The sequence below is a fragment of the Thrips palmi genome, unplaced genomic scaffold (assembly GCF_012932325.1).
Source record: "Thrips palmi isolate BJ-2018 unplaced genomic scaffold, TpBJ-2018v1 HiC_scaffold_3, whole genome shotgun sequence".
Taxonomy (NCBI): Eukaryota; Metazoa; Arthropoda; class Insecta; order Thysanoptera; family Thripidae; genus Thrips; species Thrips palmi.
In genome coordinates, this window is record NW_023144630.1 from 10,069,649 (window position 1) to 10,091,122 (window position 21,474).

Sequence of the window (21,474 nt, forward strand, 5' to 3'; positions counted from 1 at the left end):
ATCCGGAGCTTTTGTAAATTAGCCTTCGGCTCCGAGCGCGCCGAAGCCGAGCGCCCGGCGACACCCCGAGGCGCCTGAACGCGCCCAGTAGGATTCCCCGCTGGGGAGCGCCTTGGCGCGCTCCTTTGCCTGAATTTGGCCGGCGAGGGACCCCCCTTCCGGGAAAGCCTGCCCAGGAAGGCGATTTGCACGGCGGCCAAGCCGTTCCAAGCCGTTGCGCCCGAAGGCTCCCAGCGAGCACCGAAGCCCACGATCGGCTCACGGCGGCATCGCGCAGGGCGCAAGCAGTGTTGCCACACGTGGCCATTTTTCGGACGGAAGAGGCGACGAAAATGTTTCGAGTAGCGACTGGCGACAACGGTGGCGATCTGGCCCCGAGTGGCGATTTTGGAGACCCTCTCTGTGAGTGCGCACGCTCCACTGCTGGAGTAAACCGGTAGATTTTCGCCCCAAGCGAGACCAGCACTGCAAGGCTCCCGGCGACGGCCGGCCCACAGTGGGCCAGAAGACTAGTCGAGGCGGCTGAAACTCTAGACGCGTTTTGAGCTCTTGCATCGCTCAACAGGATTCTAATCAAACGTGTAACCCCACCAGTGGATTACTCGTTCGGAGAGCAACATTGGTGGGGTCACACGTTCGCTTACAATATGGTCAGCGACTGTGGAGCCCACAACGCGTTGAGAATTTTGGCCACCTCCACCGGTCTTCCGGCCCACAAACTAAAAAACCAAGTGTGTCCTTCGAGCACAGGTGTATGCGTGTACTTAGAGAGGTAAGCATTCATCTCACCCAATATTGAAAGAACGCGCCTATAGATGTGACCTTGTCCAAGGACACGTCTACAAATGTTTGCTAGTCAAGTACACTCCCACAGCTGTGTTCTAAACACACATTGGATCTCGTAGAGCATTTGAAATAGCAAGGAGCCGCATCACAGTCAGATCTGCAAAGGACAACAACTGGGTCAACTTTGAGGGGAGGTCAAAAAAATCGCACCGTGCAGTAGTTTCAAAAGGTTTTAATTTTTCGTGAGACAACAAACGAGAGCCACATCGTGAATATGGAATCAAAGATTTGTGTTCACAATGGACATCGAAGAAATATCACTTCAACACCAACGTCTTAACGTCAGGCTGTAGGTATCAAAAAGCTAACCAATCATGACAAACAAGGAAGTGCTTTAGGAGATCTAACAATGCTACGAATCAAACAAAACTGACACAGCAGTCTGGCTCTCCATCTCACCAAATCAATAAGTCAGTCTAATTACGTTCGAAACAACGCCATCTGTACAGAACGACATAAAATCACGTAAAATAATATGAAGCTAATAAAAGATAAAAAAATCCTTCTTGGGGGTTTAGTTTTACATACGAGATAATCGTTCCATACGCTCTCGTTCTAGAAACAAGACATCACGCTTAGACGAATGTGACGAAGTGGCACGTCCTTTTGAGCGTTGCGTCCCATTCGTTTGGATGTGAATCAGGCATCAATTAGCTCATTCGCATTCAAACGAATGTGACACGATGCTCAAAGGAACGGGACACTTTGTTACATTCGTTTGAACGTGATGTCACGTTTCTGAAACCAAAGTGTACCATAGAAACATCGATGTGCACGATCGGATCGAGGACAAATCAGCATTAAGCCATGGCACCAGGACGTCAGGCGGTAGTAAATTAAAAACTAAACAAGCGTGCCAAACACGAAACAATTAGCTCTGGGGTTTAATAAAGGGATCGGAATGCCAGGATACAAAGTAAAATACAGAACAGAAAGCCTCTCAATTGAAAAGCACTGTATTAATCGTCTTTCCAGGTAAAGTCTCCCAGAGGCGGAAATGCGGGGCACTCGTCACACTCCTCGCACATGACCCTGACTGGCTTCTCTGATTTCGTCGCCAAGAGTTTGTTCCAGATGGACTTCTTCTGCAGTTTGCACGACTCTGCCGCGTGGGGAAGGTTCTCGGCAGGGTAGTCGGGAGCGGGTCCACGCAACAGCACAACGCGCCGCAGCGCCACCAGCCCGCACTGGCGCAGCCCCTCGGCCAGGTCCTTGAAGTGCCACAGGTCTTTTCCCTCCGAGGCGCACAAGATCCACAGTTCCTGCAGTGTGGCGGCGTGGGCCTTGGCCAGGGACAGGACGGTGGAGGCCGGACGGAGGCAGATTTGGAGCCACTGCAGGCCGCAGTGACCCGCGGGCAGAGGGGGGAACGCCACGTCGAGCGGACCGTAGGTGTACCAGTCCAAGACGAGTTTCCGCAGCCTGGGCATCCGCTGCACCGACTGGAGGTGTTCCGCTGAAACGTTCACCACCTTCAGTTCCTGCAGTCTAAGCGGTAGCTCTGGAGCATTCTCGACAGACTTCGTCAGATGCACGTGTAAGCAGCGCAGCGCTGGCATGTCCCTGATCACATCAAGGTGTTCCCGGACGGCGTGCTCAAGGAAGAGCCACTCGACGTGCGGGGCAACACGCTGCAGCAGCACTATACTCCAGTTGGGCTGCTCCTCGCAGTCTAGTCCGTTCAGCTTCCTAACCTGAAACACGCAAGCGCACAACGCGTCACCGCCTGCCACACCCTGTTGAAAAGCTAAATGCTTCTGTCCAACTGTGGTACGAGACGTTACATTTTTTAGGGCAGATGAACTTTTGGTACAAAACTGAACATGGTTTGCCACGACGCTAAAAGCAAGCGCAGATTTCCAAACAAATATCGCACGAAAAATTCGCAAATTAAAATAATCCATCTCGCACGAAATTGTACGTTGCGTATAGCGCACACTCGAGGGGGTAAACACTCGCGTAATACCCTGTACATAAAAGTCGGGTATTACGCCGTAATACGCGTAATAGTAATACATTTTGGGACCAAAAGTATCAAAAAATGTCAATTTTCAATGAAATTGAGGCGTAATACATGCGTAATACAGGTGTAATACCCCGTAATAGGGAGTAGTCTGTACAAGGTTCACCGGAGTGTTTACCCCCTCGCGCACACTCTCATCACGTTACTGACCTTTTGCTCATATTGTCAGTACTTATGCAAGTAATTTGTGCAACCATAATAAGGTCTTCTCCTTTTTTAAATAACTACTTAGGAAATATTAATTAATGGACTGACAATTTAGTTTTGTACATAATTTTACAAAGGAAATTGGTCACGGTCATATTTACTTAGAAAATACTTATTATTTTTGTTGCTTACACGATTACGTAATTAATGAAAAAAGTCAGAAGCGTGCTGTGAGTGCAGGGCTTCAGTTGTTTGAGAAGACTTAGGGTAGCCGTGCATAGCTGCAAGGATAATCCTGGCCACAAGAAACGGAAACACTCTCACCTTGTCTAGGCCTGGGTTCTGCAGGGCTTCGTCCAGCCCTTGGGTGTGCTCCTTTTGCTTGCTGAGCTTCCCCACATGCATACACTCCACGGCACGGAAGACCTGGAAGAAGTGCAAATACATTTTGAGGGCAAGACAATGAAATCATATCTTAAGATTTCTGACTCAAGTACTGATAAAAAGTTACAAAGTCATTCTTCTAACTTCCCAACATTTCAAGCTGCACTCGACAAACAAAATTTCAGGCCAAATAAAGTTGCAATTTAAAAAGTTGCCTTCTATCATGTGAAACGCCCATAAAAAATTTGTGGCACTCGAAGCTGCCGAATGCTTCACTTGAAACTGTGAGAAAGGTTCTAGAAGCGCGAACCTACCTTGATAAGGTTCCAGTCGTGGTGCATCTGCAGCATCAGTGGGCAAAGCAAACTGCCTCTGGAGCCTGGAGCCGCCACCTGCAGTTGGCCCTTCCAGGTGGAGCAGGGCGAGTCCACCTGCACCTGCAGCTGGCACTTGGCCTGGAGGAGGGTGGTGGCGTCTTGCAGCAGCTGTTCCAGGCCCTCCTCCAGTGTAGGCTCCTCCAGGTCCCGGCCCTCGTCCGCCGCCGCCCACAGCTCCCTCTCAGCCTCCTCGAAAAGCCGCAGCCTGCCGCGCCACTGCTCCAGCTGGGCCTCCAGCACGCCCTTGGCGTCCAGCAGGGCCTTCACCACCTCGCGCGCCGACTTCGCTGCTTTCTGCAGCCGCTGCACCTTCGGGGCCGCTTGGCCCAAACGCAGTTGACGGAGGGAGCACACGGAGTGGCCCGAGTCCACGCAGTCCTCCCCGGCATCCTCGCTGCAGTCCCGGCACCAGAACCTGCGCGACATACAATCCACATGACATGACCATCAAAAACTCTGACGGGTTACTGGCTGACCTAAAACTTTACTCACTGCGAACAGAGCTTGCGAACACATCAAATCACTACGTGCACTTTCAAGCTTATTAGAGCACAAAACCGTGCATTTTAAAACACATGCATTAATTCGTGAACAGCTTCTGCGCAAACGGCATTTAGAAATTGGAGGCGGGAGCACCAAAAATACTGATTTAATGCCAAAATTTGATGGGGCAAAAGGTCTACCGTAAACCGGGGCTATTTTGACCCCCTGGGGTAACTTTGGCCCATGGGCTAGAAATTCGTTTATAGTGGTTCTTACTCCATCGGTATCATTTTTAGCAACTCGCTGGCCAAAGACCCCCGTGGACTTAGAAGCCCCGGTTAACGGTTCACTGAAACTCGGAGGGTGATGCATCTGACCAATTTTCGGTGGTACAAAAAGTATGACCGAAAAACGGTCATACTTAAATGTATGACCACAAAAAGGTCAGACATCAGCGAGACTGGCTATTGTTTAGACTGGGGATATACCAGTCTTTACCCATGACCGTTTTTCGGTCATACATCGAAGTATGACCTTTTTTCGGTCTTAAATTGCAGTATGACCCTTTTTCCATCGTACATTTCAGTAAGACCGTTTAAGGGGTCAAAAGTCTGACCTTTCTATTTTTATTAGTGTAAGTACACATGTCAATGAAGACGAAAATGTTGCAATGACACATCTAAATTCATCTCTATGGCAAAAAAATTTCAACGCTTCCCACTTGCTCTTGCTTAACAGGATTTTCACATGAAATGTAACTTGTTTGGAAGTCAGTGAAAGGGTATCTTCACTTCACTCACCCATTCGAGTGCCTTAATTTAAGAGTTTTTCGAAGCGGCACTTTTTCAAAATAAATTTAGCAAGTGCTTAATACCCTATGACTACAAAAAGATACAAATCCAGAGCATTTCATCCCTGAAATCAGAATCACCACCTTCTGTAGATTCGATTTTGTGATGCTTCTGGTTTTTGAGTCGACGACGACTTCACTCTATCCTTTAAGGGGGGGACTGTGGTGGAACTTTCAAGTAGGTTACAAAATATTCCCAGTGAGTTGAAACTTTGCTTGGTTGTAAGGACCATAATGATGAGTTCCCAATACAAAATTTAATCCAAAATGTTGAACAGCCTCTAAGAGAAGTGCCACTTTTGTGTTTTTAAGGGCGTTGGGGAAAAATCTTCCTGCGTCTTTCATTGGGACCGAGAGTCTTGAAAATGTTTTTGGGTTATCCTAAAGATGTATGGAAGAGATTTTCGTGACAGAATTTTCAAATTCAACTTCCGTTACTTACAAACTTACAAATTTTCAAATATTAACATTTCAAAACAGTGAGTTTTTTTTGCCTATTTTTCAAACATTTTTGTACTTGAAAAATAATGCAGGGCTGATATCAAGATTTGTCGGCAAGTCATCAAAGAATAGAGTCCATGCAAGACGACTCATGTATGTGTCAACCAGGAGGAACGCAGGAAGTCTCTCTACGACAAAATATTTTGTCGACTGAGCAAAGCTGTAAAGTTGAGCGTATAAGGCAACGGCAACTGATCTTAATGACATTTCTTTCCAAATGATACAGAAACTACCCACTTAGCTTAAAGGTGTTCAACCTGTTGGATCTGATACCTTCTATGCACATTTTTCATCAATGAACTTTAAAAATACTGTTTTGGGCAATTATGGCCATATTCCCACCAGAGTCCCCCCTTGAAAACCCGCAGTGATCGGTTTGAAAGGCAATGACTCTGCTATTTGTAGTGAGCGAAGAAATCTCTGTGAATTGCAACGTCATTGTTCTGAAGCTTCTTCGAAGTTTACGGCATTTTCACAACGGCACACTACAAATCTATTGGCGGTACACATGGTGTGGAAAAGGCGGTAAAACCTGTACCGCCTTTCTATTGGCGGTAAAATCTGGAGCCCGCCAATTACGCACCCTACAAACTGAACGAAAAAGGCGGTACAAAGTATTACCGCCAATTGCATGCCATTTAGATGGTGCGAAAAAGGAGGTACAAAATATTACCGCCTTTTACGTTCTCTCAGTGCGCCACTAAATCGGCGGTAAAGCTCTCCAAAGGCGGTACAAACGGTGCTGTAAGGGCGGTAATTTCTGTACCGCCTTCGCATTGGCGGTAAAACCTGGAGCCCGCCAATAGCCAATTACCGCCAGTAAAGGGTGGAAATATTACCGCCTTTCGATTTGGAGTGCACTCATGGTACTCACTTGGGATTTGAAGTGCTGCTACTCAGGTTGTTGGTTTCGGGACCCGAGAGCTCCTCCTTGACCGTCACCACTTCAGACTCCATCGTCAGGCTGCAAAGTGTAACAAACAGCGCTGCAGTTTTTCTTACTTCCGGTCCAAAAAAAAACTTCGAAATACCTCCACAGGACAAGAAGAGAAAACTAGCGAAGGTAAGGAGCACACATAAGGTACCAAAGCGTTTGCAACCATACATACCTGTCCAATGAGGATCCTTCTTGCCGCTGAGACGGACTGCTTCCCTGCTTAGACCTCTTGCTGGCGTCTCCGGCAGGGCTCGTCTGCGCTCTCTTCTTGGGGGGCATTCTGCTGCAAGAGGCAACGTATTAAATAGGGTTCTACGGGCACTATGGCACTTCCACGCACAGTTAGCCATAAGTCCAACTACTGAACTTTTGTTCTTTTGATCCTTTTTTTGGACTAGCGGACGAATTCAGTACGGACTGAAAGAGTCTAGTAACGCCCATGGAAAGGGCATAGATCAAGTACGCCCTTCCTGGACACTAAATTTTGATGTACACTGAGAATGAATGGGTCACCACCATCACCCTTTAAATGAGCGATGCAACTTCGTTGCCCAAGCTTGGGTGACGAAAAATTCATCACCCAAAATTGGGTAACAGGCGTTTGGTCGCCCAAATTTGGGTAACGCCGTCGACGACGTCGTAAGGTCCCCGATGACGTCCTTCCGGGGCCACCACGATGACCGGAAGCCTAAACGCCACATTGGGTCATCGTGGTGGCCCCGGAAGAACGTCATCGGGGACCTCACGGCGTCGTCGACGGCGTTACCCAAATTTGGGCGACGATTTTATGACTGCCCAAAATTTGGTCACCGCTGGCTCGTCACCCAAATTTGGGCGACGATGCGTGCGTTACCCAATAAAAGGGCGATGGTGGTGACTCTTTCATTCTCAGTGTAGAATTTTGTACGTGTAATTTGCACGACTAGCACACTGCACACGCGGAATTTGCATTAACTTGTGGAGAAATGTAAAACAAAATGTAAAACATTTCAAAGGTTAGATTTTTTACAGCACTACACTCTTACTTCGTAATACCTTCGTAATACGAAGCATTTCTTCGTAGAGTTTTTACTGTGTACGTACAAAATTTAACATGAAAATTCAGTGTGCTCACAAAGGCGTCAGAGCAGCATGGATTATGGGCGTAAAATTGCTGTCTAACCGAGGAGCATTAAAACTTAATGCCGATATGAATGGCCTAAGGTTTTGTGCCCCGAACGGGATACCGTCGCCGCATCCTCCACCCCCAATGTCGTTTCCGGACTCCTCCACCGGAAGTGCGGGGTGCAGGCGACGGAGTGAGCGGAGCCCTGTGCTGTATGGTCTCCACGCTCGTGAATCACGTTATCCGAATGTTAGTGACGCCTCGTTGTGCCGCAGCGGCTACGCGAGACCGCCCCAACACGCTTCCACACGAAAGAGTTTTACGCAGCGTTGCATTCAACATATCTTCCGAAGTAAGTTCCACGAGTACGAGCCAAATCGTGTTAACATATCACAGTGAAAACCATACGAAGAACCGCCTCGTAACACGAAGAAAATGAAGGCATTGTAAAAGCTACGAAGAAATGCTTCGTATAATGAAGTAAAATCCGTCGTAACACTATGCATTCTGACAACGCTGTCACTTTCTTCGTAGGAAATGCTTCGTTGGCTGCGAACGTGATTGCGAACGCTTATATTCTTTCGTGATACGAAGGTGTTCTGAACTACGCATCCGTCAAATTCATTTTAACTAGTTCAAGTGTCATTGCAAGACATTTACAGTATATAGGCAGTTACGATGGCCCATACCTGCCCCTCTTGCATACTCACGAACTTGCTTTTAAGAACAGTTCGATTCCTGCGCTTGTTCGGCGGTGTCAAGCTTTTTCATTCCACGGAAACGACCTACTGTACCGTGAAACGGGGTAATTTCGGACACTCGGTGTAATTTCGGACAACTCTGCCCGGGAGCATTGCGATGATGCTCCCATCTAACGGCCAACTTGGAGGCTTGTCCCGTTGCGCGCATCGCATCGGCCACACTTAAAACCATCTGATCAATCACCCGGAGGCCAAATCAGGGGCAAACTCCAGTAGAAATAGTGGTTTTTGTATTAAACCGTTTTTACCTAAATTAGCTTTATGCGTAAAAACTTTAACTGGCAAGCCGAAACTGTTCATGGCCGGTTCATGAGGGGATTGTTTGTCGATTCAATCATGTTAAGAGCATACTGTGTCAAATTTTCAATCACCTGGGTCGAATAGTATGGTTTATATGGGCTCAAAACTAAAAAAATGCTACTTTATGGGGCAATTTCGGACATACAAACGTCACACCAGGGAGAGTGGGTATGTCCTGAACACTTCCAATTTCGCAAGGTTTGAGTGGTGGAAGCTGAAGAGCTCTTCTGAAAGTTGAAGATAATCCAATAACAACGATAATCCTCAATTGTTACAGCGGTTTCTTTGTAAACTTCGAATTTCATGAAAATGGGGCAAAGCTTCATCTTTAAGGGGGGACCCTGGTGAAAAAATCGCCAAAATTGCCAAAAATAGTATTTTTAAAGTTCATAGATAAAAATGTGCATAGAAGGTTTCAGATTTAACAGGTTGAACACCTTTAAGCTAAGTGGGTAGTTTCTTTATCATTTGGCAGGAAATAACATTGAAATCAGTTGTTGTTGGCTTCTACGCTCAACTTCACAGCTTTGCTCAGTCGACAAAAAATTTTGTCGTAGAAAGACTTTCTGCGTTCCTGGTTGACACCTACATGAGTCGTCTTGCATGGACTCTATTCATTGATTACTTGTCGACAAATTTTAGTGACGGAATCTTGATATCAGCCCTACTTTTTTTTACAAACACCTAAAAGTTTGAAAAAAGGGAAAACAAGCTAGGGCCCGCCCTTCCGTCGAACCGAGTTGCCAGCTCCGCTTCGCTGCGCCGGCAACTCGGTTCGACAGGGGGCCGGCCCAGCTTGGCCCGCCGGCGGCCTTTTCTCGGGCCTTCGGCCCTCGCATCAGACCCAACTTGGCCAGTCGAAGGCCCGGGCCTTCGGCCCGCTCGCATCACACACACCGTGAGCGGGTAAAGCAAAGTTATCGATGTACCATCGTGACTTAGGCCCGCGCTTCTATTCACAATATGCAATAGTCCTTACACTTTTTACTCCAACTGTCCTTAGAATATGCCCATTTCATTTGTCTCTTCGCCCTCATTCCGAAAATACCCATATTTGCCATGCTACTGCAACTCCTTGCAATAGAGGCACAGCAGGAGCGCAAAACGAGTCCGTCGCACTTTTTCCCATAACTCATGAAGGCGGGCTCCTGGACCCCCCTTCCGACCCCTCGTTGAAGAGGTCTTGCCAAGACCTATCGAAAACTTAAGTAAAAATTTTCAGTCGGTCGACCCCCTTTTTTGAAGATCCTGATGTGACTAATAGACGAAGTCGGGCTCCTGGACCCCCTTTCCGACCCCTCGTTGAAAAGGTCTTGCTGAGACCAATCGAAATCTGCAATAATTTTTTTTAGTCGGTCGACCCCCTTTTTTGAAGATCCTGATGTGACTAATAGACGAAGTCGGGCTCCTGGACCCCCTTTCTGACCCCTCGTTGAAAAGGTTTTGCTGAGACCAATCGAAATCTGCAATAAATTTTTTTAGTCGGTCGACCCCCTTTTATGAAGATCCTGATCTGGCCAACTTGTAAAAGCGGCCGATGGGGTCGGGACCAGGTCCATTCATCTTGTCTCGTCGCCCCGATTCCAAAAATACCCCTATGTGCCCTGCTAGCACTAATAATGGCGGAAATCCCCCTCCCGGTCATGTAAACCATGATGCACCTGCAGCAGCCCTTGTGCGACCCGGACGGGATTTGCACCACCGGATTATTTGTTTGGACGGTACTCCTGAAGTACCCTCCAAATCTGGTTACTCTAGCTCAACTCCTTCCTTGTACACAGACGCCAACAACAACAACAACAACAACAACAACAACAACACACAGACACAAAGGCAAATGCATAGGCCCTCCCCCTATTTTTTGAATAGAAGGGCGGGCCAAAAAGTTACTTTTTTTCAATGTTAAAATTTGAAAACTCATATCTCAGGACAAAATTTGAATTTGAAAATTCCGTCACTAAAATCTCTTCAATACATCTTTAGGATAACCCAAAAAAAAATTTCAAGACTTTCCGTCCCAATGAAAGACGCAGGAAGATTTTTCCCCAACGCTCTAAAAAACACTAAAAAGCCACTTTTCTCAGAGACCGTTCATAATTTTTGATTGAATTTTGTTTTGGGAACTCACCATAATGAACCTAATAATTAAGCAAAGTTTTAACTTTCTGGGTTTATTTTGAAGCCTACTTGAAAGTTTCACCAGGGTCCCCCCTTAATACTTAGTTTTTATTTATATGCGTGTTCTACCTTAGTGTCAACGACTGTTTTGTGATTAATTTTCTTTCATGTGATATGAGAGTTGGACTTCGCGAATGGCTGCATAGCTCGCCGGTTTACTATGCAACGCTTTCCACTGAGCCCCTGTATCTTCCTAACCGTACATCCGACACGACTACTTGCATGCATGTATGTGATCGTATGTAATCTTGTAGAGGCAGATTTAAGATCCTTTTTCGCGTAATAAAGTATGGCCCGAGTTGCTTGTGAAAGCTAATCGATCAAATACTAACAAATAGAAGCGTTCTAAATGGCTCTACTAGTCCCACCCACTATTTCTGAAATTGGACTACATATGAGTGGAATACATGACTTAAAATAATGTATGAATGACCACCCCTACCTTACTTTTACATCTAAACCCTTACGAATTTCTCACATAATCATATTAGCACTTTAGAAAGAGACAGTGATCGATTTTGGGACCGAAATCAGAACGAAAAGTCGTTTTTTCCAAGGGTGTCCGAAATTACCCCAAAACACGGGGTAATTTCGGACACTGCTTCGGACCCTCCACTGTAAAAAAGGTGAGGTGCAAATATTTGAAATAAGCGCCAAATCGAAGCTAAAGGTGCGTAGATGATAAATTTTAACCCTCAAGTCCATGACAGCACCACAACTTTCACAATTTCAAAAAAACCTCTCAAAAGTGTCCGAAGTTACCTCGTTTCACGGTACCTCTGGGGATGGTTGTGTTAGCAGCAACGTTGCTAAATCAAAGAGTTAAACGGACGTACACTGTTGCAGACGCTACGTAAAGCACACTGAAGACCTGTTGACTTCGCGAAGGAACTGCTCTGACTATGGAGCGGCCCACAGCAGCAGCACAGCAGCGGCATGCGACGCGTGACGCAGGCTTGCCGGACTCCGCCGAGTAGAGAGCGCCCGAGTCGCGCGCCTTCGGGTCCGAGCGCGCCGAAGCCGGCAGCGCCCGGCGACACCCCGAGGCGCCCGAACGCGCCCAGGGGGATTCCCCGCAGGGGAGCGCCTTGGCACGCTCCTTTGCCTGAATCTGGCCGGCAAGGGACCCCTCTTCCGGGAAAGCCTGCCCAGGAAGGCGGTTTGCACGCCGGCCAGCCGAATGCGCCCGGTTCCAAGCCGTTGCGCCCGAAGGCTCCCAGCGAGCACCGAAGCCCACGATCGGCTCACGGCGGCATCGCGCAGGGCGCAAGCAGTGTTGCCAGACGTGGCCGTTTTTCGGACGAAAGAGGCGACGAAAAGTTTTCGAGTAGCGATTGGCGACAACGGTGGCGATCTTTGAGACCCTCCATGTGAGTGCGCACTCTCGACTGCTGAATTTTTGCCCCGAGCGAGACGGGCACTGCAAGGCTCCCCTGCACCGGCCGACCCACAGCGGGCCAGAAGACTAGTGGAGGCGGCTGAAACTCTCGACGCGTTTTGAGCACCAGAATCGCCCAACAGGATTCTAATCAAACGTGTGGATTCCTCGTTCGGAGAGCAATTCATTGGTGGGGTCACACGTTCGGTGTTCGGTTCCAATATGGTTAGCGACTGTGGAGCCCTCAATGCGTCGAGCATTTTGGATACCTCCACTGGTCTTCCGGCCCACAATTTAAAAAACCAAATGTGTCCTTCGAGCACAGGTGTATGCGTGTACTTGGAGAGGTACGCATTCATCTCACCCAATATTGAAAGCACACGCCTGTGCTACAAAGGTTTGCTAGTCAAGCACACTCCTGTAGATGCGAGCTTCAAAGTACACTCCCACAGATGTGTTCTAAGCACACATTGAACCTCGTAGCGAGGGGTGAATCACTAGTGTAAGTACTCATGTGTACAAATTTGCCCGTACTCAGTTTACTCACAAGTTCAAAAAGGGCGAAATTCTCTAGTTTTTTACCGATTTAACGTCGAGTGCCGTTAAAAACGCTACATAAAGCCTTAAAACGTCTAAAATTGTGAAATTTATGAGTTAAGCAACTCACTCGTACTCATGTACTCATGTGTACACCAGAACGCTGAGTGAATCACCCCTCGCCTCGTAGAGCATTTTCATCTTACCCAATATTGAAAGCACACGCCTATAGATGTGAGCTTGTCCTAGGATACGTCTACAAATGTTTGCTAGTCAAGCACTCCTGTAGATGCGTGCTTCAAAGAACACTCCCACAGCTGTGTTCTTAGCACACATTGAACCGAGGCAAAAACTCGCGCAATCATGTGTACACGGCCCCCGAAATCACACGCGAATCATTGAGAATCACGCGAAATCAAGCAATCCGAAATCAACCAAAATCACTAAAATCGACCGAAATCAGGCAGAATCTCACGAAACCGGGCAAAATCAGTCCGAAATCATGTCTTTCCGAACACTGTCACACACAATCACGCTCGACATCACCCTGCTGCGTCGCGAAAGACGGCAGAATCAGCCATGAAATCAATTAAAACCATGCGTAATCATTGCGTTTTCCGAATCATGTGTACACGAAAATCCCGAGTTTTTGCCCCCTCTCATTGAACCTCGTAGAGCATTTGAAATAGCAAGGACCCGCACCATAGTCAGATCTGCAAAGGACGACAACTGGGTCATCTTTGAGGGAAGCTCAAAAAAATCGCACCGTGCAGTAGTTTCAAAAGGTTTTAATGTTTCGTAAGACAACAAACGAGAGCAACATCGTGCATATGGAATCAAAGATTTGTGTTCACAATCGACATCGAAGAAATATCACTTCAACACCAACGCCACGTAAACTTAACGTCAGGCTGTGGGTATTAAAAAGTTAACCAATCATGACAAACAAGGAAGTGCTTTAGCAGAACAATGCTACGAATCAAACAAAAATAAGTCACAGCAGTCTGGCTCTCCGTCTCACCAAATCAACAAGTAAGTGTAATTACGTCCGAAACAACGCCATCTGTACAGAACGACATAAAATCACGTAAAATAATATGAAGCTTAGAAAATATAAAAAATTCCTTCTTGGGGGTTTAGTTTTACATTCGAGATAATCGTTCCATACGCTCTCGTTCTAGAAACAAGACATCACGCTTAGACGAATGTGACGAAGTGGCACGTCCTTTTGAGCGTTGCGTCCCATTCGTTTGGATGTGAATCAGGCATCAATTAGCTCATTCGCATTCAAACGAATGTGACACGATGCTCAAAAGAACGTGCCACTTTGTCACATTCGTTTGAACGTGATGTAACGTTTCTGAAACCAAAGTGTGCCATAGAAACATCGATGCGCACGATCGGATCGAGGACAAATCAGCATTACAGCCATGGCACCAGGACGTCAGGCGGTAGTAAATTAAAAACTCGTGCCAAACACGAAACAATTAGCTCTGGGGTTTAATAAAGGGATCGGAATGCCAGAATTCAAAGTAAAATACAGAAGAGAAAGACTCTCAATTGAGACGAAGCACTGGATTAATCGTCTTTCCAGGTGAAGTCTCCCAGAGGCGGAAATGCGGGGCACTTGTCACACTCCTCGCACATGACCTTCACTACCCTGACTGGCTTCTCCGAGTCCGTCACTAACAGTTTGTCCCAGATGGACTTCTTCTGCCGTTTGCACGACTGTGTCTTGTGGGGAAGCTTCCTGTCAGGGTAGCCTGGAGCGGGTCCCCGAATCAGCACAACGCGCCGCAGCGCCACCAGCCCGCACTGGCGCAGCCCCTCGGCCAGGTCCTTGAAATGCCACGGATCGTCTCCCTCGGACGCGCACAGGATCCGCAGCTCCTGCAGTGTGGCGGCGTGGGCCTTGGCCAGGGACAGCACGGTGGAGGCCGGCTGGAGGTACACACTGAGCCATCGCAGGCCGCAGTGATCCATGGGCAGAGGGGGGAACGCCACGTCGAGAGCACCGTGTCTGTACCAGTTCAAGACGAGTTTACGCAGCCTGGGCATCCGCTGCACCGACTGGAGATGTTCCTCTGTGATGTTCACCACCTGCAATTCCTGCAGTTGAAGCGGCAAGTCTGGGGCGTTCTGGACTTGCCTCAAGTGGACGTGCAAGCAGCGCAGCGCTGGCATGTCCCGTATCACATCGAGGTGTTCCCGAACGGCGCTCCAAAGGGACAGCCACTCGACGCGCGAGGCAACGCGCTTCAGCAGCACTACACTCCAGTTCGGCTGCTCCCTGCAGTACAGTCCTCTCAGCTTCCTCACCTGAAACACACCCAAATTCAGTACAAGACGTTACATTTTTTTTAGGCAGATGAACTTTGAGTACAAGACTGTACATGGTTTTCCACGACCCTACAAGAAAGCGCAGATTTCCAAACAAATATCGCACGAAAAGTTCGCAAAATAAAATAATCCATCTCGCACGAAATTGTACGTTGCGTATAGCGCACACTCTAGCACGTTACTGACTTTTTGCTCATATTGTCAGTACTTATGCAAGTAATTGGTGCAACCATAATACGTTCTTTTCCTTTTTGAAATAACTACTTAGGAAATATTAATTAATGGACTGACAATTTAGTTTTGTACATAATTTTACAAAGGAAATTGGTCATGGTCATACTTACTTAGAAAATACTAAGTATTGTTGTTGCTTACACGATTACATAATTAATGAGAAAAAAGTCAGAAACGTGATGAGAGTGCAGGGCTTCCGATGTTTGAGAAGACTTAGGTAAGCCGTGCATAGCTGAGCTGCGGGGATAAACCTTGCCACAATAAACAAAAACATCCTCACCTTGTCCAGGCCTGGGTTCTGCAGGGCTTCGTCCAGCTCTTGGGTGTGCTCCGTTTGCTGGCTGAGTTTCAACACATGCATACACTCTTCGGGACGGAAGATCTGGAAGCAGTGCGGACACATTTTGAGGGCAAGACAATGAAATCATATCTTGAGATTTCTATTTCAAGTATTTATAAAAATTAACAAAGTCATGCATCTAACTTCGCAATAGTATTTTTAAGGTTATTGTAAAGTGAAAAAAGTGGCTATTTGACATTTTGTAAATACTTGTGTCAGATGTCTCAATTTAGGGCTAAAAGTTCCGTTCTATTAAATAAACTCATACCCTAAGACTAGGGCCCCAACTCCTATTAGTTTCTGAGTTATGGAGCTTTACGTAAACTTATAGTCATTTCCCTTCAATTCTCCTCACGACAAAGGATTAGCTACCCAGTCTTCAGATTCTGGCAATTTTGTCTATTTATAATTGGAAAAAGAAAGCGTTGCCCTTTTTCTAATATCTGCCTTAGTTCTCGTGAGAAACCAAAAACAAGACCAACTGGTCGAAATCTCACAATTTTAAATAAAAATAGGCCTGATAAAATAGCTTTTACAGCCTCTCGACAAATGTCTTTAAATCTGCCAACGCTACCTTTTTCCTATGCAAAAAAAGATAAAATTGCAAAAATCTAAAGACTGGGTAGCTTATCCTTTGTTGTCAGAAGAATTTGGGAGAAGCTAAAAGTTTACATACCTCCATAACTCAGAATTTAATAGGAGTTGGGGCGCCCAACCTTGGGAAAATATTCATATAATAGTGGTTGAGTTTTGACCACAAGATAATCTTCCTGTGGCAAAAATTTCGAGGCCTCGCTAGTTTCAGTTTATAGTATCCTTAAGGGGGCACACCAGTGAAAATGCAGAGGTTTCGAAAAACGATCATTCTGAGAAAAGTAACCTTTGTATTCGATTGATATTTAATTCTTGGCTCAAAATTATATCAAAGAAAAGAAAAATCAGTATGGGAGGGCAGGGTGGCGATGGCAAGACGGAGCGCCAGTAAGGTAAAAAATCAATTGTGGGTCACATTTTTTAAAATTCCTAATTAAGGCCTTTAATTCTGGCCTGGTGACAAAAGTGCATGTGCGGCCTTTAACTATGGTCCTTGGACTGAGTTTTGCAGCATAGCAGCCCTGTCTGTAATCCTTATTTACTAAGCTGTGGCTGTTTTAAAAATAGTCTGTTTTGGCCCACAATTGATTTTTGGAATCAGTTGTGGGTCAGCATTGTAGGAAGCTCAAATTTGGATATGATTTGCTTAAATACGAGAGAAATTCACTTCTGAATTTATTTTTCGGAATCGTGAAAACTGCAGGATCTGTAGCACAATGAATCAATTGTGGGTCACATCAATTGTGGGCACTGTTAAAAAATTTTGCTGAAAATTCAGACTTTTTTGACTGAAGTAAATATGCAGAACATCCTACTGAAAATTCAGACTAAATCCTGGTCTGAAATTTTCAGACTTAAACAAGTCTTAACCTTTCAGGCAGGTCGTAGTCTGAAAAATTCAGACAAAATTGTCTTAATTATTATATTTTTTTGTCTGAAAGTGGCAGCAGGAAATTTTCCCGTAACGCGGTGAAATGATAATGTTTGCATCCGAACCTCAAAGGAGAGACGTACTCCAAGGGACCGTCTAGGTAAAAAACTTAGTGTAGGGAAGTGTCCTCGAAGCTGGACTCTTCCCTGCACTCATCTGGAGCTGGCCTGACGCACCCAAGGAAACGACGGCACGGAGCCACCCGCGAGAGGTAACTTCAAAAGTCAATTGTTAAACTCGCGCGTTTGCTACAAATATAAATTTGGTATGGGAGCGTGTGTTTCGTCATAGCCAATAGAGTGATACCCATTTCGGGTTTCAAATATTTAAAATTTAACAGAAAAAAAAGTTTTTAACAACAGCAGGCTCTTTACCGACACTGGCGCCACCTAGCGGAGAGAAAAATGCTTTCGTTTTGTCCGAAGTCCCCGAAACTGAGTCGGATTAAATTGAATGTAAGACTGATTGTGAGTTAACCCAATGTTAGGTTGAAGAAAAGTTGTCCAATTTTCCCTTATGTTAAAACATATTTCAGAAAGTAGTCTGAATTCGAAATTCAGACTCTTGAGGTCTGAGAAGTCTGACGCCGGTTTGTATGAATTTTGAGAATGAGAACAAATATTAAGACACTTCGAGTCTGAACCAAGCTTTCAGACAAAGCGTTTAAGAACTAAGACAAAAACTCTGATTTTTCAGAATTAAGTCTGGTTTACAGATTCAGACCGCTAAGTCTAACAAAATTGGTCTGAATTTTCAGAATTTTTTTAACAGTGGGTCATTTCGTCTTTTTGCTTGTAAATTGACCACTTTTGCAAGATATTTTCTTATTTTCATTAATTAAAGGTCCCTGGTTCTCATTAAACCAAACAGACACGTTTTTCACTCAAAAAGGAAAAATACATAAACAGGCTAATTTCACTGTGAGACAGATGTGAGTTAAACGTCCTGGATTAGAGACGAAACTTTTAAAGTGCATATTGTAGGGCCGCCGGTGTGGTAGACAATCCAACACCACACCCTGTAATCATGAGGTATTGCTACAGTTTATTATCTATTTCAGTCAGAATATATAGTCTGTAGGGATTGACTTGACTCCTTATAACAGGGCCGGACTGGCCTCGGGTGCCTAGCCCGCAGTTGGAGAGCGGTCCCCTTCCGGGAGCTATGTAAGCCCCGCAATGCCCCCCCCCCTCCCCAACAAAAAAGCCTGATGGCAGACTGAAAGTAAGAGCTAGCGTTGTCATTCGGGGCTGTAGCTTAACATAACCTTCGTATCGTAATACTAAATGTGACAGAGCAGAAAAATGGAATTTACTGGGATACATCAGTCATTCAGAAGCGCAGAAAACAAAAAAATAGCAGAAAAACTACCGGAAAATTCGTTTAAAATAATGGGTCTGACATAGTAGCGAACGCTACTTTGCCATCACCCGCGCACCATGGCATCGAATGATTTCGGCTGTACTATGGTAAATTTGTGTTCCCTGACCTATTATGAACCTAAATCAGCAAGGGCGTCCCGTTTCATCTCGTAATAGCTTCACGGTGGCAATTTGAAAAACATACCATTTTTCGCCTCGTTGGATGGGCGCCATTTTCACGACATTTTGAAGGGCCTTCCTTTGAAGCCTGATAGGAGCCGTTACAGTAGTCGCTCGGACATACACGCTATTTGGGAAGACAAAGAAAGGTTGGAGGAAGGTCTACCGCGAAATTCAAATCGATTCAATCTCCGTCGGGTCTGCGGTGACCCGTCGAAAAAAATGACCCACAATTGATTTGTGACCCACAATTGATTTTTTACCTTACACTTCATTTTTATACGACCTTGCTTCACTCCTGCCACGATTCCACCTCTCTGGATTGAGCCTCGAGCACGGGATTTGAAAATTTCTCACCAGGACACATGTGGCTAGGGTCTAAACCACGGGCATGCTAAAAGAATGATTTTGAATTTGTTTTTTCAAAAGGCAAAATTAGAAACAAATTTTTTAACCAATTTTTTCGCGCTTTCATGGCTGCTGCTCACGTTCTATGTATGGGATGGGCATTTCCGAGGTTCAGACCATAGACGCAAATTTAACGAACATTTTGCCGCAAACCGCATTAAATTATCTCAATTTTTGCGCCCGTGAGAGTGGCACAAAGTTACAAAAAAGGTGTTTTGAGTAAAAGCCCTTTAAGGGGGCAGTCTCGTCCCTGTACCCTTTTTTAGGGGGGTTTTCCCCCCCTCTTTTGATGACGATGATTTTTTAAATATACCTCTTAGAGACAAACGGTAAAAACCAAATGAAAGAACGGAATTTTTACAACATTTTCAAAAAAAATATTTTGTTTTGTCTTTAGTTGTAAGGGAGTTGTAGGGAATGCAACAAAAGCCGACAAAACATACAAAATTTCACTGCGCGACATTTTTCTCCGGAAGTTCTTAACTTTTTGGCAATCGGTTTGCGGCATCTTGAAGATGAAAAAATCCTCTTTACTTTAACCTACAATCGTCCATATAGCCCAAGGATTACACTTACTAAAACGTAACCAAAAACCTATACAAACTTAGGAACGGTTTTAATTTAGGTTTTCCTTGGGCTACATGGACGATCGGAGGTTAAAGTAAAGAGAATTTTTTTATCTTCAAGATGCCGCAAACCGATTGCCAAAAAGTTAAGAACTTCCGGAGAAAATTGTCGCGCAGTGAAATTTTGTATGTTTTGTCGGCTTTTGTTGCATTCCCTATAACTCCCTTACAACTGAAGACAAAACAAAATATTTTTTTTTGAAAATGTTGTAAAAATTCTGTTCTTTCATTTGGTTTTTACCGTTTGTCTCTAAGAGGTATATTTTAAAAATCATCGTCATCAAAAGAGGGAGGGAAAACCCCCCTAAAAAAGGGTACAGGGACGAGACTGCCCCCTTAAATAGAAACATCGATTTGACGTGTTTTTTTTGGATTATAAATGCGCCTTTTGACGTATTTTAGTAAGGTTTGCGCCAAAATGTTCCTTTTTACAACTGCGTTTGGTTGGTTCAAGGGTTTTGTAATTGAACTTTAAGTGGAAAACCTAAACGTTTACAATTGGTCTAAAATTTGCAAAAATAATTACCATTTTAGCAACTTAAAAAATGTGCACGAGCCAAAGTTATTGGAATTTTGGGGTGGGGTTTGCGGCGTTCGACTCGGGATAGATAGCAGAAAAATAAGATTAAATAAAAAAGAAGGCCAAAATTCGACGATTTCCACTGGTGTGCCCCCTTAAGCTTTAAACGCCCAGCAAAATTTCAGGCCAAAGTTGCAAATTAAAAGGTGGGTTCGTATTATGCTTGCGTCATTTCCTTCGAATTATGAAAAATTTCTTCGTAAGACATTTAGTGTGCTTTTATCATGTGAAACAACCCATATGAAATTTGTGGCACTCCAAGCTAGCTGCCGAATTCTTCATTTAAAACTGTGGGAAGGGTTCCAGAACGAACCTTGGTGAGGTTCCAGTCCTGGTGCATCTGCAGCATCAGTGGGCAAAGCAAACTGCGTCTGGAGCCTGGAGCCGCCACCTGCAGTTGGCCCTTCCAGGTGGAGCAGGGCGAGTCCACCTGCAGCTGCAGCTGGCACTTGGCCTGGAGGAGGGTGGTGGCGTCCTGCAGCAGCTGTTCCAGGCCCTCCTCCAGTGCAGGCTCCTCCAGGTCCCGGCAATCCATGGCCGCCTCCCACAGCTCCTTCTTGGCCTCCTCGACGTGCCGCAGCCTGCCCCGCCACTGCTCCAGCTGGGCCTCCAGCACGCCCTTGGCGTCCAGCAGGGCCTTCACCACCTCGCGCGCCGACGTCGCCACCTTGTCCAGACGCTGCAATTTGGGAGCGGCCTGTTCAGAGCGATGCTGGCGGAGGGAGCACACGGAGTGGCCAGAGTCCACGCAGTCCTCCGCGGCATCCTCGCCGCAGTCCCGGCACCAGAACCTGCGCGACACACAATCCACGTGACATGACCATGAAAAACTGTGACGGGTTTCGGCTGACAGCAAAGACAGGAAACGCGCAAAAACCGTGAAAAGAAGAATTTTCTCCTCCAAAGAAAGTAAGCTGTCTAGACTGCGGTGCAAGGTTTTACTCTGCAAACTCAACAGTGTACTCAGTGAACTCTATTCAGAGTGCACGCACGAGTACACTCCGTTAATCGTGTACGAGTACACTCTCTAGCGTGTGCTCACGACGAAGGCACTCTTAAAAAAAAGCTTCTGA

General features: G+C 45.9%; 2 protein-coding genes across 8 annotated transcripts in view; both read right to left on the bottom strand.

The window, feature by feature from the left end:
- Positions 1–1,002: 1,002 nt before the first annotated feature.
- Positions 1,003–11,925, bottom strand: LOC117648014. 7 transcript variants are annotated; one of them, XM_034390124.1, is made up of 6 exons: positions 11,670–11,925; positions 6,721–6,828; positions 6,486–6,575; positions 3,715–4,192; positions 3,341–3,442; positions 1,003–2,540 (listed from the first exon to the last, which is right to left on the bottom strand). In XM_034390124.1, exons 2-6 carry the CDS (start codon positions 6,825–6,827, stop codon positions 1,806–1,808), a joined length of 1,512 nt encoding a protein of 503 aa, XP_034246015.1. In that variant the 5' UTR covers position 6,828; positions 11,670–11,925; the 3' UTR covers positions 1,003–1,805. The 7 variants fall into 7 exon arrangements, with proteins under 7 accessions (XP_034246015.1, XP_034246016.1, XP_034246018.1 ...); XM_034390125.1 differs by having other exon boundaries at positions 6,721–6,831; positions 11,670–11,729; XM_034390127.1 differs by lacking the exon at positions 11,670–11,925 and adding an exon at positions 8,223–8,247.
- A 1,652-nt stretch (positions 11,926–13,577) lies between these two features.
- Positions 13,578–21,474, bottom strand: part of LOC117647843 — an 8,745-nt gene continuing 848 nt past the window's right edge. The window contains exons 2-4 of the mRNA XM_034389815.1: positions 20,715–21,192; positions 15,662–15,763; positions 13,578–15,126 (exon numbers count right to left, since the gene is read on the bottom strand). Of these exons, the coding sequence (XP_034245706.1) occupies positions 14,386–15,126; positions 15,662–15,763; positions 20,715–21,192 (1,321 nt within the window). The 3' untranslated portion in view covers positions 13,578–14,385. The remainder of the gene's footprint in view (positions 15,127–15,661; positions 15,764–20,714; positions 21,193–21,474) is intronic.